Raw genomic sequence first — 27,309 nt, forward strand, 5'->3', positions numbered from 1 at the left:
GATCATCCCAACCCAAGCACAACAATAAAGGCATCCTGATCCAAAGACAAAACTTTGGTGGTTTTGATGGGGCAGCCAAAGTGGAAAGCAAAGCAACCTTTTATGTAAATAGATACAGGTAGGCGGCCATGTTGGTCCGAAACAGCAGAAGAAAGTTTCTGTCCAGGGACACCTTGCAGACCCACCAAATTTGATTCTAGGTGTGAGCTTTCAATTGCATGCCGATACATGGCCCCCCACCTGAGTATAAAGCAGTGTCATGTGTTCATGTGAATCTAGTTCAGCCTTTCTCAACCTTTTTACCATTGAGAAACCCCTGAAACATTCTTCAGGCTTCAAGAAACCCCAGAACTGGTACAGAATGTGGTTGGGAAGCAGAGCTGTGGACATGACCACCTAAGGCCCCATCCCTTCCTGCCCCGTTCAGGCCCATCATTGGCCATTTTGGGAGGGTGGCAGAGGTGGAGGTCGATGTGACCATACATGGTCATGTATTTATCACCCGATAAATGTTCAACAAATTTTAAAAATATATTAAAATCAATTAACTCCCACCCATTCAGGAAACCCTTCCAGGGCTGTCAAGAAACCCCAGGGCTTCATGAGACCCTGGTTGAGAAAGCCTGGTCTCGTGGCACCTTTGACACCAACAAAGTTGAATTCCAGGTATAAGATTAGGGGCACCTTTAAGACCAACCAAGTTTGATTCTGGGTACAAATTCTCATGTGCCCACACATCTCTTCAGATATACTGAAGATATTATATCGGAAGAAGTGTGCTTCCACACCAAAACTTTTTCCTTGTATAAAACTTTGCTAGTCTTAAAGGTGCCCCTGGACTCCAGATTTGTCCTGTAAATGAGGGTCCTAGCAGGAAACCTTTCCAACCGCTTTGGAAAGGTCAATCTGAAGCCTGAGCTGACCCACGGGTGTCGCCCAGTCGGAATGCAAAAGACGCTGAAAATGAAATTAGGGGAGCCGTAAAGGAGGGAGGTGTTCTGCCAGTGGAACAGGCATCCAGCTGTGTGCCCGGGAAGATGGAATACATCACTTCAGAGCAGGGGCCAGATCTTCCTCTGCCCCATCCAGCCTGGCCTCAACCAAAGGCCTGGCGGAAGAGCTTCATCTTGCAAGCCCTGTGGAACTCTGACGGCTCCTGCAGGACCTTCAGCTGTTCCGGGAGCTCATTCCACCAGACCGAGGCCCAGGGAATTCCAGTCCATTCAGCACTGTGGGATACAACAACCTTTTTAGAGCATAAGGAGTTAGATGGTCTCACAGATACAAAAGAACCCTCACTGTCTTCATACTTAGCCAACCTTAAGGTGAGGCCAGGATATCCCCCAGCATCATATCTGATCTCTGGATGACAGAATTGGTTTCCCTGGAGACATTTGACAGCAGGGGGCTAGTCTGCAGGGGGTTTAAGTTGGCTGGGTGGTTTCTCAGGCTGGGAGGGCAGCATCTTCCGGACATTATTTCCTGGCCTCAACCATATTTATTCATTCATTCATTCATTCATTCATTCATTCATTCATTCATTCATTCATTCATTCATTCATTCATTCATTCATTCATTCATTCATTCATTCATTCATTCATTTATTTATTTATTTATCATACTTCTATACCGCCCTCCCCGGAGGCTCAGGGCGGTTTACATTATAACAGAGAACCATACATAAAACAGTCTGTAGAACATGTACATCAATAACCCACAATTGCAACCAAACACAACACAGTATAACAATAAACAATCATAATACAAACAGGTCCAGGGCTTGTTGATGGGATTCTGAGGGGGGGATGGGGGGGAGCAGGGGCCCTTGGTCGCTGTAGATTACATCTAGTCTCGGCCAAATGCCTGGTGGAGGAGCTCCTTTTTGCAGCCCCTGCGGAACTGTTTAAGCTCCGTCAGGGCCCTGATCTCCTCTGGGAGCTCGTTCCACCAGGTAGGGCCCAGAACAGAGAATGCTCTGGCCCTGGTCGAGACCAGACGGACTTCTTTAGGGCCCGGAATCCTTAGCTGATTGGAGGCAGTAGAGCGCAGAGCTCTTTTGGGGGCATAGGCGGGGAGGCGGTCCCTCAGGTACACTGGGCCTGGTGGAACAGGCCTGGCGGAACAGCTCCGTCTTACAGGTCCAGCAGAACTAAGTGAATGATAAGGTGGCCAGATTGTCCCACTTTTGGAGGGACATCTGGGGGCACCTGGCAAATTGTACTTATGTTGAAATTAAAAATATATGTATTACAATACCATTTTGCGTTCTATGCAAATTTTTGTTGCTCCATACAGACCAAATTTTTAATGGTGTCCCGCTTTACCAATGTTAAAATCTGGTCACTCTAAACTCCCAGTAGATTTCACGGCCCAATAATCATTTCAAATAATTGATCAAAATAGTCCCATAAACCTGAAGAAACAACGAACAGGAACTGGAGTGTCGCCAATTCCAAAAAGAAGCTTCTTCGTAGTTGTAGTCATGAGCTATTCCACTTTGCCTAACCCCTTTGCGTGATCTCAAATATATAGTTGTTAGTGTGGTAAAGTTATAGATGGTGTTTCGTACCACTTTGTCTGCGCAGATGAGGACGTAATGCCAATCCTGTGGAAATCAGTGGAGTCTGTTTAAATAGCAGGTGATTCCTCTTTCTACCTGCAAAGTGTTGGAGGGTTTGCTGACTTAGAAGAAGAAGAAGGGCCATTTCCCACGGCTTAAAAATAGCACAATGGTTGCTAATTGAAAACGCTACTAATTTGGCATTACCCACGACGTCGTAGACAATCTGCAACACTCCTGAAACCGATCAGCAATAAGCGCTTCGTTTTAGCGCTTTCAGGGGAATCCAGAAAAGTGGATTCACCCTCCAGATAGCGATACACTCCTGCAACCAATCTGCAACACTAGCGCTAAAGACCTGTGCGTTACCATTGTTGCTGGTTCTTCAAAGCCCCTCCCCCTGGCTCTCTTCTCCAAACTTCCGGCGAAGCGATCGCCATTTTTTTTTCTCGGAGCGAGCGGGGATAAACGCACCGGCGAGCCTCTTTCTGTTTAGAGGCTTCCCTGGCTTCATTCCTTCACCTTTAGTCACTAAGCACAAACCACTTAAAAGCCCGTTTGCTGAAATAAAGTCCCTTTATTTTTTACACATAAATTCAGCCGAAAATCGAGCCCGTGAGAAGGGGGGGGGGAATTTTTTTTTATCACTCGAGGCAGCGTGCAAACGATCATACAATCAAACGACAGCTCACATTAGGCAGCTGGATGGGTCTCTCCGTAGCAACGAATCTACACAGATTCGTTGCTATGGGTCTGTTTTTTTTTAAAAAAACCTTTCTTAAAGGGAAAGCGGCTGTTTGGGAGCATGCTAACGGCTGCCCATTGGCTGCTTGACGGCCAGGGGCGGGACGAGCTTGGCAATAGCGCTTCCTTTCTAGCGATTTCTGCCGAGACCGGAAGCCTGTGGGAAACGCTAAAAAACGCAACTGATTCCACTACAAAGCCAGGTGTGCAAAACGACGAATTCCACTATTTTAAATGCCGATTTTTCATTCCGCAAACAATTTGCAACAAAGATCCCTGTGCGAAAAGGCCCGAAGAGTTGGTTCTTATATGCCGCTTTTCCCTACCCGAAGGAGTCTCCAAGTGGCTTACAGTCGCCTTCCCATTCCTCTCCCCACAACAGACACCCTGTGGGGTGGGTGAGGCTGAGAGAGCCCTGATATCACTGCTCAGTCAGAACAGCTTTATCAGTGCCGTGGCGAGCCCAAGGTCACCCAGCTGGCTGCATGTGGGGGAGCGGGGAATCGAACCTGGCATGCCAGATTAGAAGTCCACACTCCTAACCACTACACCAAACTGGCTCTCACATCACCTTTCGTGCCGTGAGGGGGAGAAGAACGCATTTTTACCAGGTATGCGAGTCGCAGCATCTTGGAAGAGGGACGTATTTCGCCTTATGGCTGGTTCTGCAGATGCTGCATCCCTGTGAATGGGCTGGGGCAACCAGGTGGCTTTCCGAGAAGCCAGAGCCTTCCTTTCTTGTGAACATCTTGAAACTTTTATGAGGAAACCCACAACGGGCCAGTCCTGAGGCGCTCTCAGCCACAGCAGCGCAGCAGAGAACAGTCTTGGGAGAGCTCTCTCTCTCAGTCACAGGCGGTTTTGCTGCCGTTTTCTTTCTGCTGCCGAGTTGCTGACGGAGGAACAACACCATGCTGTCCGCTCAAATCTTCCTCTGGTGTCTCGGTAAGTGGCTCTGACTCCATGTTTTACATGTGACTGCCTCAGTCATTCCAAAACTGCCAGACTGGGTTGTGTCATGTTACCTGTCTGCTGTGCTTGTGGGATTGTCTCGACGGCTTAGAGTGCATTGCCAGCGTGGTGAAGTGGTGAGGAGCGTGGGCTTCTAATCTGGCAAGCTGGGTTTGATTCCATGCTCTTCTCCACATGCAGCCAGCTGGGCGACCTTGGGCTGGCCACAGCACTGAGAAAGCTGTTCTGACCGAGCAGTGATATCAGGGCTCTCTCAGCCTCACCCACCTCACAGGGTGTCTGTTGTGGGGAGAGGAAAGGGAAGGTGAATGGAAGCCCCTTTGAGAATCCTTTGGGGAGAGAAAAGTGGTGTATTAGAACTATTCTTCTTCAGTAATATCAGGGCTCTCTCAGCCTTATCTCCCTCGCAAAGTGTCTGTTGTGGGGAGATGAAAGGGGAGGCGACTGTAAGCCGCTTTGAGACTCCTTCAGGTAGTGAAAAGCAGCAGATAAGAACCAAATCTTCTTCTTCTGTTCTGACCGAGCAGTAATATGAGGGCTCTTTCAGCCTCACCTATCTCACAGGGCGTCTGCTGTGGGGAGACGAAAGGGAAGGCGAATGTAAGCTGCTTTGATACTCCTTTGGGGAGAGAAAAGTGGCAGATAAGAACCAACTCTTCTTCTGTGCACCAGGATCGTGTCATGGTTGAGAATGGCAGACTCTAATCCAGTGAGTCGGGTTTGATTCCCCACTCCTCCTCCTCATGCAGCCAGCTAGGTGACCTTGGGCTAGTCACAGCCCTGATAGAGGTGTTCCAGGGCTCTCTCAGCCTCACCCACTTCACGTGTGTTTTTCTATTATCCATTCCATGCCATGAGACAGCTCCTCAACCCACTTCTGTCTAATGATGAAACCAAGATCAACTCCTTACTAGGAAACAAAAACTCTCTCAGAACTGAATCGGTCGCCAAGTTTCTACAGCTGGCTATGAGGTTGAACAATTAACACTTTATGATGTGTTTCCCCTCCCTGCTCCTTTTTTTGAATGCCAGTAAAAAGTTCTCTGCTGCTGAATAAAATTGTTAGAAAATGCATTCACTCACTGCACAGAGATTTGATTTCTGGAGATCCTGGGGGTAGAACGGAACATGAGATTAGGCTACTAGAAATATTTAGTGAGTCAAACCCAGGAGTCCAAAAATGGGGACAGGAGGGAAGATCAGGGACTGAGATATCAAGACTATACCTGTTGAAGGGAGGAAGTTGGAGCACCTGTAAAGACAACAGAATCCAACACCTTGCATTGCTGGGGTATATTGCCTCTGGGCATGGAGGTTCCATTTGGCTATCATGGCAAGAGCCTTTGCAAAGAAATGCACATTTGAGTCCCGTAGCATCTTAAAGAGCAACAAAATTTGCCAGGGAATTAGTTCTCAAGAGTCAACGTGGCCTACATCAGATGGGATAAAGTGAGTGTCTGCTCATGAAAGCTTCCACCCTGGCAAATTTTGCTAGTTTTTAAAATGCCAGTGGACTCGGATTTTGTTCTGCTGCTACAGACTAACACAACAGGTGAAAAAGACCCGTCAGCTGTGATACAAACAAAAGAAATTAGTTTCAAGTTGGCTCGCAAATAACAGTTTATTCCAATGAAAAACATTTTCTCAAACTTTGCAAATCATCAAAACAAACTCCTAAGTCTATTCCGTTTTCGGTCCCTTTGTCAATGATATGCAGTACTCTAAATACAAATTATATCATAGGTAAGCATATATCTCCTTGCTAAATATGTAAATAGTAATACTGAAACAAGAATGAAAATACCTTAATATTTTATCAATGAATCCTCTTTAAATGAATCCTTTTCAAGGATGAAAATATATCAGAAGGATATAAACCTTGAAATATAAATCATAAATCACATTACGTAAATCCATATGATATAAGGTAAAGGTAAAGGTATCCCCTGTGCAAGCACCGGGTCATGTCTGACCCTTGGGGTGACACCCTCTAGCGTTTTCATGGCAGACTCAATACGGGGTGGTTTGCCAGTGCCTTCCCCAGTCATTACCGTTTACCCCCCAGCAAACTGGGCACTCATTTTACTGACCTTGGAAGGATGGAAGGCTGAGTCAACCTTGAGCCGGCTGCTGGGATCGAACTCCCAGCCTCATGGGCAGAGCTTTCAAACTGCATGTCTGCTGCCTTACCACTCTGCACCACAAGAGGCCCATATGATATACAATGATGTAATAAACATATATTTAATCCTACCTACATAATCCTGTGGTGATCATATGGTTCACTCTCCAAATGGTTCTACAGTATCCAATATACAGAGGACTGGCCAAAATAATTATTATTATCAAAGCACATCATGTATTTTAAATGTTAAATGTAACAGCAACATCCATAATGCATTTGCCTACAAGTATTAACATCACAAAGTGTAAATGCTCTTCAGTAGGCGGTTTCTTTTAACTCTCTGCCCCACAGAGATTACAATTTGGGGGGAAAAACCTGCATAGCTCTGTTGTTTTGTTGTTTTTAGTGGCTTGAGCTGCCAGCGATGCAAAGTGTCAGTTCTTGCCTTTGTCACCCGCAGAGTCTGGAGGAGAATGAGAAGGAGTCAGATATTTTTGACTCCACAGAGTTTTTGCCTCGTCAGGGGGAGGCTCCCGTAAGCCGAGTGGGTTTTGTGGCCAGGGAGCCTCTGCAGCTGAGCAATTTTTTAAACTAGATGGGTGTCCAGAACAGGATGCCGAGTATCAGCCTTCACGGCAGCTGCTCTTGAGAGCTCTTTTCTTGCCTTAAACTCCTAGGCACCAAAGAAGAGGTGCATCAATGCTCCGGGCTCATTACTTATCGTTTAGTTTGAGCAACAAATATCTATCTATATATCTAAAATTGTTAAGTGCACATAAAAGCAGATTAAAAAAACATTAAAATGAAAGAATCACAGTCTGTGCAATATTGCATGTACGGTCTCAATGGTTGCATATGATCTGACCAAAAACCAGCCTTTCTCCACTATTTTACCACCGAGAAATCCCTGAAACATTCTTCAGGCTTCGAGAAACCCCAGAAGTGGCACGATTGGGCAAAATATGATTGGGAAGCCGTGCCAGCTCCGCTAGAGGATTGGTATGGACACCAAAAGGGGACACAGAAAAGAGCCTACAGAGTCTCTCTGTATTATAAAGTGTATGTGTGTGTGTGTGTGTGTGGGGGGGGGGGGTTGATGCTTTGAAGAGGTCTCTGATGGGCCGGTCCAACTACAGGACGGGAGAAACGGCCAAACTGACATAGAAGAAGAAGAGTTGGTTCTTATATGCCGCTTTTCCCTACCTGTGGGGTGGGTGAGGCTGAGAGAGCCCTGATATCACTGCTCGGTCAGAACAATTTTATCAGTGCCGTGGCGAGCCCAAGGTCACCCAGCTGGTTGCATGTGGAGGAGTGCAGAATCGAACCTGGCATGCCAGATTAGAAGTCCGCACTCCTAACCACTACATCAAACAGGCGTGGCCCATGACATGCAGCCACAAAATGGCCGCCACAGGGAAGTGGAGCCAGCCGCAAAATGGCCGCCCTAAGTTTACCAGCTGAGCTCCCTCTGCAAGCCCCACCTTCCCTGTAGTGTGTGAATTCCCTTTATCCTTTGCATTGAGCGCTCATTGTTTCCTCCCACGGATGCCACACGAGACCCCCGATTCTGCTTCCACTTCTTCCTCTTGTCTGGGATTCATCACTCATCCAATATCGCCCTTGCAGCCGTGAAGCCTCTGGGGAGCTTTAACATCGACACCAGCCAGACGTGGGTCTCACCCCCCATGACCCCACATGTTGGACATCAGGTTTTTCAGCGTTCAGATGGGCAACAGAGCTGGTAAGGTGAAAGTCGACAGTGGGTGGGGGAGATATGTCAGATAATGCATTTTCATTGCACTTTCGATGGTCCTGTTTCCCCCCGGAAAATCCAGCTGCAAAAGCACATTGAATGTGCCTTATTCCGGGGGGTCATCAACCCCCGGTCTGCAGCCCAGTACCGGTCCGCGAAGGCCACGAATCTACGAAGCCCAAGCGGTATGCAGCATCTTTTAGCCTTTAAAAAAAAATCCACACACAGATCTCCTAGTGTGATGCACTGGTTTGGGCTCTGAAACTCCCAGAGTTCCTAGTATTGGAAGCGTCACGGAAGAAAGAGGCTTGATACCGGCTTGTAAGTGTGCTACACCATCAGTGGTGCTCCCCAAAGGTCTCAGACAGAATAGACACCAACCACAATGAGAGGCTTGTTTCCTGTAGCAGATCTGTCAGAAGGCTGTGGTGAGAGAACTCGTCTACCAAGTCTGCTTGTGCTTCCACAGGAGGCAGGAGTACGAGATACGGTCATGGGTGGGTGGCTGTAGGTCTGGAGACGGTTATGAGAAGTGAGAAAGTAAAAGAGGTGCATGTTCAGAGGCAATGGGGAACAAAACCAAACAGGTGTCCTGTTACGCCTATGCCATTAATATGAAGCATAAGAACATAAGAAGAGGAATTCTGGATCAGACCAGTGGTCCACCTAGTCCCACATCCCGTCTCATTCAGTGGCCAACCAGTTCCTCTGGAGTTCCAGCATTAGGGCACAGAGGCCAAGGCCTTTCCCTGATGTTGCTTCCTGGCTCTGAGATCCAGAGGTTTAGTGCCTCTGAATGTGGAGGTTCCTCTCCATCGCTATAGCTAGTAGCCACTGATAGACTTGTCCCCCATAATCATTCTAATTCCCTTTTAAAGCTGTTTATTCCTATGACCATCATGACACAGTTTGGCAGTGAATTCCACACATTTTAATAACTCCTTGGATAAAGAAATATTTCTTTTTGTCCAACCTGAATCTGTGGCTGGATGCATTTGCCAACAGCATGCTGGACTTGGTAGATATTTAAAATAAATGTAAAAGTCTTTTTAAAAAAATGATTTATTCAAGGCGTGAGCTTTCATGTGCATGCACACTTCCTCAGACAATGCACACGAAAGCTCGTGCCTTGAATAAATCTTTGTTGGTCGTAAAGGTGCCATTGGACTCAATTTTTGTTGTGCTACTTCAGCCCAGCCCAGCTACCCACTGGAATCAATTTATAAATCAATTATTTCTTTCCATCTCATTTTTAGTTATCAAAATTGTCTCGGATTGGACTCCATTGTCTTTTAAAACCTGATGTCAGTCTGTGGTGCACCCAGTATTTAAGTTTTGTTATTACCACGTATTCGGTTACTTTGTCTGACCAGTCCGTAATATCTGGTAAAGTTTCTGTTTTTCCATCTTGATGCATATAAAATCCTGGCTGCTGTTACCATATGCTTAACAAGCTCATGGAGTATATTTACCATATTTAAGAACACACATTTTGGATCTGCAACAAATTTAATTTCCAGTATCTTTTGCATCTCATCATGAATCGCAATCTGATATTTCCTCGCCTTCTGACAACTCTGCCACATACGATAAAATGGCATATTGATATACCAAGGCAATTTCTGCAAGGGTCATGGATTTTTCTCTCTATTCTTTGTTTGTGAAGAGCCCCCCCCTTTCTTCTTCTCTTCTCTTTAAATCAAAGGATTCTGACTACATCCTTGGGGCCGGGTGATTCTGGCAGGCTGTATAAATGCAATTTGCAGAAATCGTTCCACTGCGAAGAGGTCAACTTAGGAGGTAAGTACAGCCGTGAATTGCAACAGGTTGGAACAGATGGGCCTACCTTGGCCTACCTTGGCCTATCCAGCTTGGTCTGATGTTTTGGTAGGGTTGCCATCCTCCAGGCGGGACCTGGAGTTCTTCCCCTATTACAACCGATCCTCAGACAATAGAGATCAGTTACCCCAGAGAAAAGGCTCCTTCAGAGGATGGACTTCATGGTGATGTATGCTGCTGAGGTCCCCCCTCCAATTCCCACCCTCCTCGGTCTCTGCCTCCAAAGCTCCAGGTATTTCCCTATATTTCGGTGTCCTGGGTCTTTGCAACAGCAGGTAAAGGTTTGGCTTGTCAGTGGCCATTTCAAAAAATATTTTTCAAACCACGGTGATCTTAAATAGTAGGAACTCAAAAGTTGAGCTGAACAATAAAAATAATGTAAAACTTGTTAATTATTTATTATAGTGCACAATTAAAACAGAATAAAAACTTCTTAAAAACTATACTGAAAGCTTTTTCTAACGCACATGAGAATACACTCTGAGTACAGAACTTAATGATAGCGAAGAGTGGTGACTTTAGGGACATAACATAGGAATTGGTCTCCAAAAAGGATAAAATTTACACATATTGGTTGGAGCCATAATTTACAGATCTCACTCAACCATTCAGCTACACATTATAGAGAGTTCTATATAGTTATATTTCTATATAGAGTGTATTATCATAATCTTGACCACTGAGGTGGATCTTAGTGGGGACCCGGAAGGGTCGAAACGCGTTTGGTCCTTGGTTCTATGTGCTGTTAGTTCGGTATAGTTTTTAAGAAGTTTTTATTCTGTTTTAATTGTGCACTATAATAAATAATTAACAAGTTTTACATTATTTTTATTGTTCAGCTCAACTTTTGAGTTCCTACCTGTTAAGGTTGGGTTTTGTCCCTTTTTGGGTTTAGCGATCTTAAATAGTAGAGCAAACAGTGACCATCTTATGTTATGACAACCATATAATGTTACGTATATATTCTGAACGAAACATTCAAAACCGAGTCACCGATTAGTCATATAAACCTTTCTAAATTCACAAAATGGTCTGTTTGTAAGGTTCTGGGGGAAAACAGCATTGCAATAAAATGAAGACAATAAAAATAAGACGAAGGCTCATCAGGGGAATGCTATTAAAATGAAAAACCCAAAGGAAGCTTACCAACGCGACTCTTGGAACAGATTTGGAATGAGTTTTTAAAGGAGAGACCTATAAGTCCAGATTGAAATGTGTCAAGAGGAAAATATTGTATGTTGTAGATATAGGGATATTTTTATTTAGACTTCTTTCTCCAGGTAGAGCCTGGAGAAAATGTCTGCATTGCAGGGTGGGTGCCACGACATTATACCCCACTAAGATCCTTCTCTGCCCCAAGCCCTGCCTTCCCCAGGCTCTAACCCTCAAATTTCCAGGCATTTCTCACAGTATTCAACCCTATTAGCTGGTTCTTGAGCTGCTATTGTGCTATAGCGTTCATTCAGAGCTGGATTTCCCCATGTAGACATGGTGTGAATTATTGCTATAGCGCAATAATAGAATCTTTCCAGCAAGGGGTAGAGAGTCAGCTTAGTGTACTGGTTGGGAGTGCGAACCTCTAATCTGGGGAGCCAGGTTTGATTCTGTGTTCCCCCACATGCAACCAGCTGGGTGACCTTGGGCTAGTCACAGCCCTGATAAAGCTGTTCTGACTGAACAGTAATATCAGGGCTCTCTCAGCCTTAACTCCCTCACAGGGTGTCTGTTGTGGGGAGGGGAAAGGGAAGGCAACTGTAAGCCACTTTGAGACTCCTTTGGGTAGAGAAAAGTGGCATATAAGAACCAACTCTTCTTCTTTGTCTAGAGGAGCTGGTCTTTTGGTTATGTGGGCCTCTGACTGCGTAGGACAGACTTTCAAAACCTTTTTTTATCATTGAGAAACCTCTGAAATATACTTCAGGCTTTGAGTGACCCCAGAAGTAACATGAATGTGGTTGGGAAGCAGAGCTGTGGACTTGCCCACCCAGGACCCCTCCCCTTCCCACCCCCTCCAGGCCCATCATTGGCCATTTTGGGAGGGGAGGTGTGTGGGTCATATCACTGGAGAAATGTTTAACACATAAAAAATATATCAGAAATTAATTAACTCCCACCCATTCCGGAAACCCTTCCAGGGCCGTCAAGAAACCCCAGGGTTTCACAAAACCCTGGCTGAGAAATCCCGATGTAGGGCTTGAAAGGACAATGCAAGCCCCAGACAGGAAACCTCAAAACAAACTGGCAGCAGAGGGCAGTGCTCAGAAGCAGGCGGGATACTATGAAAGTCTTGTTGGATTTTTGCCCCTTTGCTGCAGGGTGCAGCTGCCGTGGAAGACGAACTATGCTCAGCAGCAACACACAAGGAAAGAGAGGCATACCCCTTTCCCCCACAGTGCCTTTACCCACTTCTTCAAAGCCACCACATAGCGTGACTACCGTACCTCTTCCCCATACCACAGGGGCTGAGTCATACGGAGCTCTGCAGGGGCATTTATTCTTGCAAGGAGCCCTGCTTTACCATCTGCATTGCTTGAGAGGCACTTTAGAAAGATTCCAGAAGCAGAGAGAATCTGCATAGGTGGACTTGGGGAATTGGAGTCTACTGGGCACGTCCTTTTCCAATGTTCACGTTAAGTGGGAGTTTGCAGTAAGATCATGGCCCCCCTCTTGCTCCGGATTCCTGGTGACTCTGAGGAAGGGAAATGAGGAAGAAGAAGACTTGGTTCTTCTGTGCTGCTTTTCTTTACCAGAAGTGTTAGGCCAAATAAATTTCACAGACAAACTTCAGTAAGAAAGAAAGTTTATGTTCGCGCCACTAGGAGCAAAGCTTAGCCTCCTTTGGTGGAAGCCAAGACCTTACTCAAAGCTTAGCCTCCTTTGGTGGAAGCCCTTACTCAAAGCTTAGCCTCCTTTGGTGGAAGCCAAGACCTTACTCAAAGCTTAGCCTCCTTTGGTGGAAGCCAAGACCTTACTCAAAGCTTAGCCTCCTTTGGTGGAAGCCAAGACCTTACTCAAAGCTTAGTTTTCTTTGATGGAAACCAAGACCTTACTCAAAGCTTAGCCTTCTTTGATGGAAGCCAAGACCTTACTCAAAGCTTAGCCTCCTTTGGTGGAAGCCAAGACCTTACTCAAAACGTAGCCTTCTTTGATGGAAGCCAAGACCTTACTCAAAGCTTAGCTTTCTTTGATGGAAACCAAGACCTTACTCAAAGCTTAGCCTTCTTTGATGGAAGCCAAGACCTTACTCAAAGCTTAGCCTCCTTTGGTGGAAGCCAAGACCTTACTCAAAATTTGCTAGTCCAAAACAGTCTTTTATACAGTTTGGGTAGCGAGTCCAATGCTGCTAGTAGTCAAGAAACCCAGCCCCTGCCCCTTGCTTAGGCTGCCTTACTGATGCTGGTGAGGAATGCCTCGGCTGGGCTCACACTCTCTTCCCTAGATGCTGCACATACATTAAAGTGAGCTCTAAGTCCACCCAGGGGTAATGATTCTACCATACTAATAAGCCAAACCCAAGTGTCAACATCTATATCTTTTACCTTTACTACAAAGAACTGGTTTTTACAGCATGGGTCTTATCGGCAAGAGGGGTGCCAAGATTCTTAGATTCTATCTAAACAGCAATCTAAAATAGCACATTTTATGATCAGGGTAAAATACTCACACTACTAAACAAGAAATTCAGCTCTGACCCTTCAGAATGAGTCTCAAAACGGCTTACAATTGTCTTACCTTTCCTCTCCCCACAACAGACACCCTGTGAGGTGGGTGAGGCTGAGAGAGCTCTGATATTACTGAAGAATAGAGTTGGTTCTTATGTGCTGCTTTTCTCTGCCCGAAGGAGTCTCAAAGCAGCTTACAATCACCTTCCCCTTCCTCTGCCCTGTGAGGTGGGTGAGGCTGAGAGAGCCCTGATATTACTGCTCAGTCAGAACAGCTCTATCAGGGCTGCGATCAGCCCAAAGTCACCCAGCTGGCTGCATGGGGATGAATAGGGAATCAAACCCGTTCTGTCAGATTAGAAGCCGCTGCTCTTAATAACTAGAACAAGCTGGCTCTGCTTCTTCCTTGTTGATTTAATTTGTCCTCCCTTCCTTCCCTTCTCTCCAGAAAACATCCAGAAGCTGAAGATGATCCGGCCTGGTATTGCTGTAGCCCAAAGCCCAGAAGAGATGTTGGTGAGTTGCTGGCCTTTCTGCCTTGGGTGGTCCCCTCCATCAATGGGGCTGCGAGGTCCGGCCAACAAGGGTTGGCCCTTAGACAAGCCAGCCTTGTGGTTTTCATCACTGCTGCTTCTGCCACTCACTTCCCCTCCCTCTGGTTCCTCCGCAGGTGTGCGTCCAGCAGAGGCAGCGCCAGCTGCGCAGGGCCACAGAAGAGCTGAATGGGCTTTGCGTTCTGCTTGCGGGCGATTTCCAAGAGAAGGAATTCCTCAACCTCACCGACATAAGTACAGAAGCCTATGCAAGGGGCAGGGATCGGTTTCTTGGGGACTGGCAGCGTTGGACTCATTACCCAAACCAGGGAAAAGCACAGTGCAACAGCTTCCATACAGTAAACGCCAGGGTGGGCAAGTGCAGGTCTCTCTGAGCTCTCTCACCCTTGCGTACCTCACAGGGTGCCTTTGTGGGGAGAGGAAGAGAAGGGAATTGTAAGCTGCTTTGAGACTCCTTTGGGCAATGAAAAGTGGAGTATAAAAACCAACTCTTCTTCACAGTCATGCTGTTCCTCTTGGATGCATACATAAATATTGTTTAATTTAGGGGCACAATCGCAAACAGTTTAATATTGCATTTCCTCGAAAGGAAGATAACCTGAATGTCAAACACCGCCCCTAAAAATGTGGTATCTCAAAGGAGATATATTATCAGACATAACTAGTAAATTGCACATGAATGTATGAGATATTTAGAAATATAATCACCTTAGTCTTGCATTTGAGTAAATACACCACAGTAGAACCATAGAATCATAGAGTTGGAAGGGGCCATACAGGCCATCTAGTCCAACCCCCTGCTCAATGCAGGATCAGCCCGAAGCATCCTAAAGCATCCAAGAAAAGTGTGTATCCAACCTTTGCTTGAAGACTGCCAGTGAGGGGGAGCTCACCACCTCCTTAGGCAGCCTATTCCACTGCTGAACTACTCTGACTGTGAAAAAGTAAAAAGTAAAAAGACAACAAAAAGGAGTAGGAGTTGGTTTTTATACGCTGCTTTCCATCACCCAAAAGAGCATCAAAGCAGCTTCCCTTCCACTCTTCACAATAACACCCTATGAGGTAGGTGGCAGAGCTCACAGAGAACTGTGCTCTGTCCAAGGTCACCCAAGTGGCTGCAAGGGGGGGAGGAGTGGAGAATCAAACCCAGCTCTCCAGATTAGAAGCTGCTCCCAACCATGGCACCACGCTGGCTCTCTACAGAGATTAAAGGGACGTTAAGGTTGGAGGTAACGTCATAGCTGCTAGCCAATAGGTGGCCACAATTGCCTGTTTTCCCCTGACACACTATAAATCCGCAGAATCCCTTTTGTGCAGGACCTTAGAACACAGCTGTGTTTGCAGGGCAGCAAAGATGCCTCTCAGACCTTCCCTTTTACTCTCTGTTGTCACCATTTGGCCTCCAGCTCTTCTTGTCGCAACCAGCTGCAGCCAGAGACTGCCGCCATATTCCCCTTAGAATCCCTTCTTTCCTCTAGCCCTTGACAGGTTTTCCTTTTGCTGTCATCCTAGTCAAAACCAAGTTAAGCCAGAGTGGGCAGCTGAGGAGCAAACGGAGCCGTGGAAGCGACACGATCCGCCGTGCTGACACCGACATCGAGAGCACAGCAGTCCACAGTGAGGGTGTCACTGGTGCGGCCACCTGGGCCTGCCAGGATCGCGATCCTTACAGGTGTAGAGGTGAGATTGCCGATCCTGGAAGAAAGGCCCTTTGTGTACATCATCCTTCCCCATGTTTGTTTGTTCTCTAGCTGGGGTGACCAAATGTCCATGGACTACAATTACCATGAGTCCCTGCCAGCATGGCCAATCAGGAATGGCTCATGGTAACTATAGTGCATGGACATCTGGAGAGACACAGTACAGCCACCCCATTCTATCGATTTTCTATAGATTTCCTGTCACAATCAGTCTTTCCAGTCCCACTGGTCTCCTCCTCGCTATATTCACTTAATTGCAGTGCTCCCTGAAAGACAATCAAGAATGGCATTTCCTCGAAAGGGAGGAAGCATCAGGTTCATTCCAGTCCTCAGGCAGTGCTGGCAGGGTAAACACAGGGAGGCACATGGCATGATTAAAGAGCAGGTAAAAGTTTATTTAGGAATTCACATACTTGATGGTGCGGAGGAAAGACAGAGAGAGCTCCTAACTGCATTTTTAGCTGAGAGAAAGAGAGGCTTTTGAGAAGAAGGGGGAAATTAACCCTAAGAATACCAATCTGGAGACAGACAAGAAATCATAGAATTATAGAGTTGGAAGGGACCTCATGGATCATCTAGTCCAACCCCCTTCACTATGCAGGAGACTCACATTCCAATCGCTTATCTACTGTAACCTGTCACCCCTTTGCCTTCACAGAGTCAGCCTCTCCGTTAGATGGCTATCTAGCCTCTGTTTAAAAATTTCCAAATGATGCTTACCAGGAGAGAATGCCCTGACTTCACTATCCTACCTAATTGTCTTCTTGCTGCCCCCTGCAGGGCCTTCTTCTCTTCTTCTTTGAACACCAGATATTTCCTATCTCAACAGGAAGCTGCAACTTCAGCCTTCCCCCCCAGCACTGTTTTTAGTACCCCAGCCTCCCTCCTCCTGTGGTGCTGCTTGTCAAATGCGAATTAAGTAGCCTAAGACTACCAAACCTGTGTTGGGACATTCCTGCAGGTGAAGCTTGGGGAAGGGCAGGGATTTGGGAGGGAGAGACCTCAGCTGGCGAAAATACCAGAAAGGCTTCCCTTCAAAGCAGCCGTTTTCTCCTGGGGAACTGATCTCTAGTCTGGCAATTGGCTGCCTTTCCAAGAGATCTCCAGGTAATTTTTGCACCCAAGCCAATAATATGGTACTATTATGGTCCTATCTCATCTGCTTGGGGTCTCTGGACCAAAGGAGGTGGAACCAGGTGCCCAACCAGGTAGAATGCGCTCCTGGAAGAGATCAGGGCCCTGCAGGACCTAAATCAGTTCCACGGGGCCTGTGAGATGCCAAGCTTACGGGTCAAGGCGTAAAACAAAATAACTTCCTCCACTATGACTGGCCTGACCACTAGGGGGCAGAGAAAGACTAGAAGATCATTTCAGTTATCAAAGCCCGGCTTGGGACTTGGGAGTTTTATTTGGGGCATTCAGGAATGTAAATGTAAATAAATATTTTTTAAAAAAAATTTGTATGTTGTTTTAAATGTTGCCACCCATCCTGAGCAACGTGACAGGGCAGGATAAAATGACAATGTTGTTGTTGTTTCCTCAAAAAGTTGAGGACTTTGCCAGCTGTCGTTCGGTGTTGAGCTAATGGGTTCAGGGTCTGACCTACAAAAAAACTTCATCTGGGTCTTTTCGAATGACAGGACACCTGCTTGACATGTGGAAGGTGCTGGGTTCAATCTCAGGAAAGGCTGGAGGCCCAGGAGAGGCACTCCTGAGGGAGGCGGACTGGTCAGCATAAGGGAGATTCACATATCCATGTGAAGGGCCAACCTTGGCCAGTATTTGGATTGGGGACTCCAAGGAGTTGGATGGCAGCCCCTCCAGGGAGCACCAGGGGTCAGGTTGCAGAGGCAGGAAATGGCAAAACCACCTCTGAAGGCCCTTTGTCTGTCTGCCAGAGAATTCTTCAGATCTGGGAAGCTAACCCTAACTAGTGTATGGATGGGAGACCTCCAAGGATTTGGGTGGTAGTTTTTCCAAAGAACACTAGAGGGCATGACTAGACAGGAAACCACAAACCATCACCGAAGGTCCCTTGCCTGACTGCCAGGCAATCCTTCAGATCTCAGAAGCTAAGCAGGGCCAACCCTGGCTAGTATTTGGATGGGAGACCTACAGGGATTTGGGTGGGAGTTTCTCTGACATACATTAGGGGTCATGACGTGGAGGCAGGCAATGGCAAAACCACCTCCCTTTCTTGCTCTCCTGGCTAAACTACACTCGCCATGCGGTAAATAAATAACATGTCCATGGATTTACTTTTAATTATTTCATCACGATCTTATTTCCTAGAAAGAGAACCTAAAGATGGAGGCTCGGAGATGGGGCACAAATTCTTTAACGTTAACAATCACAACAATTACATGGTGGAGGCGGAAGAGGAGGATGATTCCGGTACGTCGTATTTCCCAAGCTTCGTTGGTGTCTTGCTTAAATATCAGGACTGAACTTGGGAGACCCCACTCCCTGGCACAAAGAGCGGGAGCCCCTTACAACAGGGGGAGGCTCTGCTGTAATGTTTCCCACCCAGGGATCATAGAATCATAGAATCACAGAGTTGGAAGGGACCTCCTGGGTCATCTAGTCCAACCCCCTGCATTATGCAGGACACTCACAACCTTATCTCTCATCCACTATCACCTGCCACCCCCTTAAGCCTTCACAGAAGGGGTTGTGCCTGTTGGAGGGGGGGACTGAAAGACAGCTGAGCCATAGGATCGCCAAGAGTCAGACATGACTGAATGGCTAAGTTCATCATTATCGTGTAAAGGTTTTTTAAAGCAGGGGTAGTCAACCTGTGGTCCTCCAGATGTCCATGGACAACAATTCCCATGAGCCCCTGCCAGAAACCCCAGAAGCGGCATGAAGCATGCAGAATATGGTTGGGAAGCAGAGCTGTGGACACGCCCACCTGAGGCTCCTCCCCATTCCACCCCCTCCAGGCTCATCATTGGCTATTTTGGGAGGGTGAGTTGGGTGGACATGACCATATGTGGTGATATCATCGGATCAATGTTGAATTAAAAAAAATATATTAAGCATTAATTAACTCCCACCCATTTGGGAGTCCCTTCCAGGGCCATCAAGAAACTCCAGGGTTTCACGAAACTCTGGGTGAGCAAGCCTATAAAGTAGACGAATGCCTCTATTGGACCCAGCCTAATACCATTTGCGTAGGCAGGGTCAATGTCCCATCGCCCCTTATCGTAGACGACCCCCACTCCTTGAAGCCCAGACATTCATTCTCAGCTCTCGATAGTCAGCCGTGAAGACTTCCCTTCCCATCAGTTGCTTACAAGCCAATTTTTCACACCCTTTGGCAGACCTGCGGACCGAAATTGCTATCGTCTTGGATGGGTCTGGCAGCATCGAGCCTGAGGACTTTGAGCGAGCCAAAGATTTCATCTATAACGTGATGAAGACGTTCTACGCCAAGTGTTTTGAGGTGAATGGCCCTGCTTTCCTCGGGGACTCTGAGACCTCACGATCCAAGGTTGGAATCCACGTCTCAGGCTGTGCGGTGGGGAACAGAGTGGGCTAGCAGAACAAAAAGGGGAAAGAATGCCGGGTGATAGTTGATGGATTTGTTACTGTAGAAAGTCCCCACTTGCTTCACTGTGCAGGTTTTGCCATCGAGAATTAACGCATTCCCCTTGGGCTGGAACTGTCCACAGCAATTAAGTTAAAAAGAAGGTAAAGGTATCCCCTGTGCAAGCACGAGTCATATCTGACCCTCGGGGTGACGCCCTCTAGCGTTTTCTTGGCAGACTCAATACGGGGTGGTTTGCCAGTGCCTTCCCCAGTCATTACCGTTTACCCCCCAGCCAGCTGGGTACTCATTTTACCAACCTCGGAAGGATGGAAGGCTGAATCAACCTTGAGCCGGCTGCTGGGATCGAACTCCCAGCCTCATGGGCAGAGCTTTCAGACGGCTGCCTTACCACTCTGCGCCACAAGAGGCTCATAAGAGGCAATTAAGTTAAGCAAGTTAATTTAAGCCGAAAGAACACACAGGGACTTTGGGAAATAAAATATCAGTCATCTATAAATGGGCAAATCCCCCTTCCCTTTTATTTTTTGATCTGTTGGCACACTGCTGGGTGTGGCCCATTTTTTCTTTGTCCTTGAATAAAGGTGGGCAATATTGGTCAGCTGGGGCCTTGGGATTGGCTGGCTTCGATTGGCTCCTAGCTTTGCCCTCTGAGCAGCCTGCTCCGTGACCTCAGGGCAGCTCAGCCAATCGGGAGTTTCTCTGCAGCCACAAAGTCCTTTCTCATGCCATGTTACAATGTAGAAAACGGTCCTTTTGTTTCAGTGTGCCTTTGCTTTGGTCCAGTACGGAGCTGTCATCCAGACGGAATTTGACTTGCAGGACAGCTGGGAGGCCGACACAGCCCTGGCAAAAGTTCGGGCTGTGGCCCAAGTGGGCAATGTGACCCGGACGGCATCTGCCATTCAACATGTCCTGTGAGTTATGTCATCAGGGGCAGGGAGGTCTTCAGAGGGGCAAAATCCAAAACTGTAGCGGCAGGATTGGGACCATAGGCAGGTTGGTGGTCTCTTACAGCAGGGGTAGTCAACCTGTGGTCCTCCAGACGTTCATGGACTACAATTCCCATAAGCCCCTGCCAGCGTTTGCTGGCAGGGGCTCATGGGAATTGTAGTCCATGAACGTCTGGAGGGCCACAGGTTGACTACCCCTGCCCTACAGCACCCGCTGAAATTGGCAGGGCCAAATGACAGTAAGTACCCATAGCCAGGTACGTGCTGAGGGGGCTCACAAGGGGGCCTGCGTTTCTCAGGGGCCTCTCCCAGCCTTCCTTCCCCACTCCGTTGTTCCTTCCACCTTCTGAAGTTGCTCCTGTTATCTTTTATGGTTGGTACTGTTTAGCGTTGTAAAGAATGCAAATAACTTTGCCTGATTCTTCAGGTCTGGCTGCTAAAACATTTGAACAATGGTTTCACTTTGTAGTTTAGCTAAAAGTGCCTTTCCGCGGGAATGCCTTTTAGCACGCAAATCCTGCGGAAGGGGGGCTGGGGACTGAGGGTGTATTTGTCCCTGAGATTCCCTATAAGGGCTCTCTGTAATGGCAAGTTACTGTAGCTGCTTCCCGAGACTCCCAATAAAGCTGCTTTTTACTCCTCGCTGCAAAGAGTCCTGTTGGCTCTTGATGTCTTCATGGGCACGTATCCTGACACAGATCTGATGAGGCTGGGTTGTGCCATGCTACCTTCCCTCCCCCATCTGGATTATCGCCCCTTTATTCATTTACTTTTTGTGAATGCCGCGCAACTCTGGCCCCAAAGGACATTCCTTGCAAGCCTAGGCTGATATTTACTTTGCAGAATCTGCACTGCAGATCCGGCTACGTTTGCTCTGAATGCTTGAAGAATGGTTCTGTGTAACAGATTAACCTGCTTCTGGAATATTTGCTGGAAGGCCGCAGGCTAAATGCTGTTTTTCTATTGTCCACAGAGATTCCATTTTCCATGAAAGCCACGGGTCCCGGAAAAATGCCACCAAGATAATAGTTGTCTTGACAGATGGGGAAATCTTGCTGGACCCCCTGAACTTGACCTCGGTGATTAACTCAAGGAGAATGGCAGGAATTGACCGCTATGCCATTGGGGTAAGAGGTGGCTTCGGCAAACATCTCACGTTTGGTATGTTCTGAGTGTCTGCATTTAAAAATAGTATTTTTATGCTGCCTTTCCACCTGATCAGGGCCACCAAGGGAGTGAACATAATGGACTTAGACTGGCTAAAATTACCACCATTCCACTAAAGATGGCTTTTACCTGTATAAGATTTCAAACTATGCCTACAGCTCTGCGATTTGGTTGATTCGCATGTATTTCAAGATCCCAGCATCTCTATACCTGTGGGAACCTGGAAATGGAGGACCTTACCCATTATGCCCTAACACGGTCACTCTGAGATAAGCCAAGGAATAAGTTTAGTTTAAGGTTAATGTCGGATGTACCCGTAACGTCAGAACATAATAAATGGATTTTCCTATTGTCTGATTCCGACCCCTATGTCTTTAATAGAGTGGGTCATGATGCACTTGCAGCCAGGAAGATTGGAGCAAAATATTTGAATTTGGTTACTGTTTTAAATGTATGGAATTATATCTATTATCTGATTTGTACTTTTCTTAACCTATTGTGAACGCCTTTGGCCAAAGCAATAAAAGCTAGCCGTCCGTCCATCCATCTATCCATCCATTTTCTACTTATTTTCGACCTACCTACTTTCTGCGTACCTACCTAGCTACTTACCTACATATCCACCCATCGATCTTCTACCTACTTTCTACTTACCTACCTACCGATCTACATATCCATTCATCTCCCACCTACTTTCTACCTACCTACCTACCTACTTTCTACTTACCTACCTACCGATCTACATATCCATCCATCCATCCATCTTCTACCTACCTACCTACCTACCTACCTATCCCCCCCCCTCTCTCTCTCATGCTGACCCAAAGAGGAATCCTGGCTGGAAAATCATTAAAAGTGTAACAAGATATGGGGAAGTTGAATGGATCTCCCAGCAACTCATCAGTTTTGAGCCTCTGCTGTCGGGGTTCTTCTTGCAGGTGGGGAACGCATTCAACAAGAAGAAAGCTCTCAGTGAGCTGCGCCTGATTGCTTCAGATCCTGACGAAACACACCTTTTCCAAGTGACCAACTATTCCGTCTTGAATGCCCTGCTATCAACCCTGCAACAGAAGATCACTGGCATAGAAGGTTTGGATGAAGGAAAACTATTTGGGGCCCCTTCCGTTCCTTCTCAGGAGCCCCTCACTGGCCCCTTGTTTGATTTTCAGGTACGGCTGGAGATGTTTTGGAATTTGAGCTGGCCCAAAGCGGTTTCAGCGCCTACTTCCTGGATGAGGTGAGTGACCATTGGCTGGCATGGGTTGGTTGGGCAGATGGATTCTTCTGCTCTCGGTTCATGAAACTCCACCCTGGGACTAGACTCGGTCCGGGGTCCCTCCAGGAAATTAGAGCTGCAGAGATGACAGAACATTTTGAAAGTATGCAGTTATCAGTTGCCTTTGTGGAAGAGGCACAGATCCAGACTCGCTTTGCGGGTTAAAACGGAAGTATTATTTACTGGAAAGATTATTTACAGAAATATATCCTATTCATGTGCTTCAGTCTCCTTACTGAGGCAGAATACAAAAGCTTAAAAGATAGTTACAAAGGAAACATATTGCAAGCCCCCATGGCTGATTCAAGCGGACTACATGCCTATACATCAGCAGATGAAGGGAGCAGGGAGCCTAAGGGAGTCTGCTCTTTGCTTCAACAAAGCGCACACTGATCTGCTCATCCTGAAGAAAGAGGATGCGGGTGGGAACCCACCATAAAGAAAGGAATCCCCAGAATGTGTGCTTGAGTTTTTCCCCCCCATTGCAGCCTCACCTGTGACCACTTGAGGCACTAGTGAGCACACAGGTACAGCTCAGCTGCTTAAACACCTTAACAACAGCCCTTCAAGGCGGACTTCACCAAATCACTTGCTGATTACAAATCCAATGTTAACAAAATCTGTGGCAGTGACTCACAAAAGCTCCTTCCTACCAGAAATTTTGTTAGTCTTTAAGGTTCTACTGGACTCGGGCTCTTTTCTACAGCTTCCGTAGGATGTGAGTTGCATCTCACAAGACCAATAAGAAAGAAGTAATAAAAGGTAGAATTGAATGCTCAAAGGTAGAATTCTTCTCCATGCATGGGTTCTGTTTGTCTAGCTGCCATTCATTGACCTCACCAGCTGTTTGTCATTCTCTGTCTAGCGCTATATACTGTTTGGCACAGTTGGAGCCTTTGACTGGTCGGGAGGGATCCTGCTTTATGAAATTGCCAGCAAGACGGCCGTTTTCCTGAATGAATCAAAAGAAGGAACAGGTGGAAGGAACAGCTATTTAGGTAAATGCCCATCGGAGTGACAAATGATCCATCGCGTGAATTAGTGTCTCTGGAGTATATTGCTGGCATCCAACCCACACTAGTAAAGTTTTATCTTGTGGCAGGGAGCCAGAGGAGAAGCAAATCAGGACAAATCTTGGCCGGCTGGGGGATGTCACGGACTTGTTTCTTCATCCATACTCTGTGTTGATCTCTCCTCACCCAATAGGGTCCAGTCTTGGGGCGACTTCAGCCCACAAAATTCTGGTTACATATGAGCCATTAAACAACAACAACAGAGAAGCTTTGGTTTATTTGAGAGCTACCTTGGTGTAGCGCAGGGGTGGACAAACTGGCTCTCCAGATGTCCATGCACTACGATTCCCACGAGCCCTGATAAATGTTTAATAAATTTAAAAAAATATATAACTCCCACCCATTAGGGAAACCCTTCCAGGGCCATCAAGAAACTCCCGGGTTTCTCAGAACCCTGGTTTAAGAAAGCCTGACCCTGACAAAAACGGCTGCTTCGGAAGATGAACTCTACGGCAGTATCCCCTGCGGAGATCTCTTCCTTCCCCAAACCCTGCCCTCTCAGGCTCCCCCCCCCCCAAATCACCAGGTGTTTCTGAACCCGGAGCTGGCACCCCTGTCTGTACATTCTCCTTTTGTGATGTTCTCCTGCAGGGTACAGTGTGGCTGCCGTGAGCACAAAGCAGGGTGCTTTGGTTGTTGCTGGAGCTCCCCGACACAGCATGGCAGGGCAAGTGATGGTGTTTGAAGGAGGTCTGCTAAAGCAAACTCTACATGGGGAACAGGTATTGTTTGGATTGGATCGAGCTTGTTTATTCATTTGCTCTACATGCTTTCCCTGCAACCTGGTGCTAGTCCTCAGTGAAATATGCCTGGCCTCGACCCGGATCAGGGCCTTTTCGGTCCTGGCCCCAACCTAGTGGAATGAGCTCCTAGGAGAGCTGAGGACCCTGAGGGAGCTGTCAAAGTTCTGCAGGGCCTGTAAAGGGGAGCTCTTCTGCCAGGTGTTTGGTTGAGGCTGGATTCTTATGATCCCCCCCCCCCCCCCCCGCAGGCTACACTATACCAATGTGTGATGCCCCCCCCCCGGTGGATGACTGTGGGGAGGTAGCACAGTTCTAATACCCATCTGTTATTTATGATAATTGTGAGACTTTTAACTTTGTTTTAAGGATTGGGGTTTTAAGGATTGGGGAGAGCTAGTTTGGTGTAGTGGTTAGGAGTGCGGACTTCTAATCTGGCAAGCGGGGTTCGATTCTGCGCTCCCCCACATGCAGCCAGCTGGGTGACCTTGAGTTTGCCACGGCACTCATAAAGCTCTTCTGACTGAGTGGTAACATCAGGGCTCTCTCAACCTCACCTACCCCACAGGGTGTCTGTTGTGGGGAGAGGAAAGGGAAGGCGACTGTAAGCCGCTTTGAGACTCCTTCTGGTAGAGATAAGCAGCATATAAGAACCGACTCTTCTTCTTCAGTAACTGTAAGCCGCTTAGAATGCAGCCTTGGCCTCATCCAAGTGCCTGGTGGAAGAGCGCTGCTTTGCAGCTGTTTTGCAACCTTGGGAGTTCCGTAAGGGCCTGGGTGTCCTTCAACAGCTCATTCCACCAGGCTGGGGTCAGAGCCAAAAAGGCCCCGGGCCCTGTTTGAGCCCAGGCACACATCTCTGGGCCTGGGGACCACCAGCACGTTGAGATTTACAGAGTGAAGAGCTCTTGGGGGGTATACAGAGTTGTTTGTCTTCATGAATAAAAACTATTTTATTTTTTAAGCAGCCTGGTGCGCCGCCTTCTCTCTCAACAATGTTGTCATTCTTCCATCCTCTGTTTAATCCACACGAGGGCAGATCTATGAGGCAGGGCAGGCTGAGAGAGTCACCCAGCAAGCTTCCGTTTCTAAATAGGGGTTTTTGACCCGAGTCTTCTACGTCCTAGTTGTATACGCCCACCTCACCAGACACGACTTGTCAAATTCCTATATATCAGCTGTGACACCGTAACACAGCTCGAATTAGCAGTATCCCCATCTACACATCATCCAAGCAGGGCTCCTGTAAAGGGAATTTGTGGCCCAATTACTTTTCTGTCACCCCTGTTTTGGCCATCATTCTTCGGTGCTTGCTTGATGGTTTTGAGGCTGAGGTGGCTTCCTCTGTGGGGAAGTGAGCAAACTATAGAAAGATAACACGGAGGCTGAAAGTGTTGGAAAACGCAAGATCCGTAATGTGTGTGATTCAAAAACATATGAGGAATATCTCGCAGGGGGCATTGGAGGAGAGGTGTATTTAGCATAGCATTTCGTTTTATACTTGTATACCGGCCTTCCCTAACGGCTCAGGGTGGTTTGCATTGGAAATGCAACACAAAAGCACAAAAAATTTAAAAAGCCATATCAATAAGCATTTAAATAAGTAGTATTTCACATTACTTTCTGATCAATTTAGAAGTTGCCTCTTCTTCCAAAAACGAAACTCACTGAAGGGGAGGATCTACTTTAACAAAATTCTTTAAAAATTAAACGTGTTGGGTGGATTTTAGGCAGGGAGGCCAGCATTCCTAGGTGTTATCTCTGGCCCCAACGCTAGATAACCCTGCCTTCCAAGCCTTGCAGAACAGTTTAAGGTGCCGGTTTCAAATTATCTCCTCCAGCATTGGCTCCCTTGGAAACTTCCTCCACATTCAGTCTAAGACCCTCATGGGGGGCTTTGAAAGAGCGGGACTGTTAGCTGGGTTTGCAACATTACAGTTTTTCCTTTCCTTTTTACGTATCTCCAGTCAGGGAGATAGGAACCTCCCCTATCTTTCTCAAGGTTTTTGGTCTGCCTGCTCCATGCAGCTGCGTGAGATTGTTTGGGCTGGGTGATAAGGAGGAACGATGGGAGGAAACCGAAAGTTAAAGTTGCTGGAACAAGAGTCTGTTTGCAGAAGGGGAGGGGGGGAGGTGAGACGGGGAAGGGGGAGATGGTTGCCACGCAAATTTGGGGTGCCATTCTGACTTGATTGTATGCACCAATGAGATTCTTTAGATCACGGGTAGTCAACTTGTAGTCCTCCAGATGTCCATGGACTACAATTCCCATGAGCCCCTGCCAGCGTTTGCTGGCAGGGGCTCATGAGAATTGTAGTCCATGAACATGTGGAGGACCACAGGTTGACTACCCCTGCTTTAGACAGCTTTGGCCAGTTGTATTGGGCAGGCTGTCTTTTGTCTTCTGAGATACATGCCAATGGAAAAAATAAAATTCTTATTTACTTAGGTCCTGCTTTTGACGCACTGTCTCCAGGGAGTATATGTTGCAACACGACATGCATTGATGATGATGTTATCTGTTCAGTCGTGTCTGACCCTCGGCGATTCTATAGGAAAGTCTTCGCCATGCGCCCCTGTCTCTGACTGCTTCTTTTAGTTGGTTCATGGTCATCCCTGTATCGGCTTTGATCGTGATGA

At 47.1% G+C, this 27,309-nt stretch overlaps 1 protein-coding gene across 3 annotated transcripts in view; it reads left to right on the forward strand.

Moving 5' to 3' along the window:
* Window positions 1-4,154: 4,154 nt before the first annotated feature.
* ITGAE (integrin subunit alpha E) overlaps window positions 4,155-27,309 on the forward strand; it is a 52,052-nt gene continuing 28,897 nt past the window's right edge. For all 3 annotated transcript variants that reach the window (XM_077311422.1, XM_077311423.1, XM_077311424.1), the window contains exons 1-14: window positions 4,155-4,250; window positions 8,029-8,143; window positions 9,861-9,955; window positions 14,105-14,172; window positions 14,327-14,444; window positions 15,723-15,890; window positions 18,203-18,304; window positions 19,234-19,355; window positions 20,226-20,377; window positions 21,387-21,540; window positions 22,519-22,669; window positions 22,750-22,817; window positions 23,722-23,854; window positions 24,521-24,651. In XM_077311422.1, the coding sequence (XP_077167537.1) occupies window positions 4,217-4,250; window positions 8,029-8,143; window positions 9,861-9,955; window positions 14,105-14,172; window positions 14,327-14,444; window positions 15,723-15,890; window positions 18,203-18,304; window positions 19,234-19,355; window positions 20,226-20,377; window positions 21,387-21,540; window positions 22,519-22,669; window positions 22,750-22,817; window positions 23,722-23,854; window positions 24,521-24,651 (1,611 nt within the window). In that variant the 5' untranslated portion in view covers window positions 4,155-4,216. The remainder of the gene's footprint in view (window positions 4,251-8,028; window positions 8,144-9,860; window positions 9,956-14,104; window positions 14,173-14,326; window positions 14,445-15,722; window positions 15,891-18,202; window positions 18,305-19,233; window positions 19,356-20,225; window positions 20,378-21,386; window positions 21,541-22,518; window positions 22,670-22,749; window positions 22,818-23,721; window positions 23,855-24,520; window positions 24,652-27,309) is intronic.

The sequence above is a fragment of the Paroedura picta genome, chromosome 15 (assembly GCF_049243985.1).
Source record: "Paroedura picta isolate Pp20150507F chromosome 15, Ppicta_v3.0, whole genome shotgun sequence".
Taxonomy (NCBI): domain Eukaryota; kingdom Metazoa; phylum Chordata; class Lepidosauria; order Squamata; family Gekkonidae; genus Paroedura; species Paroedura picta.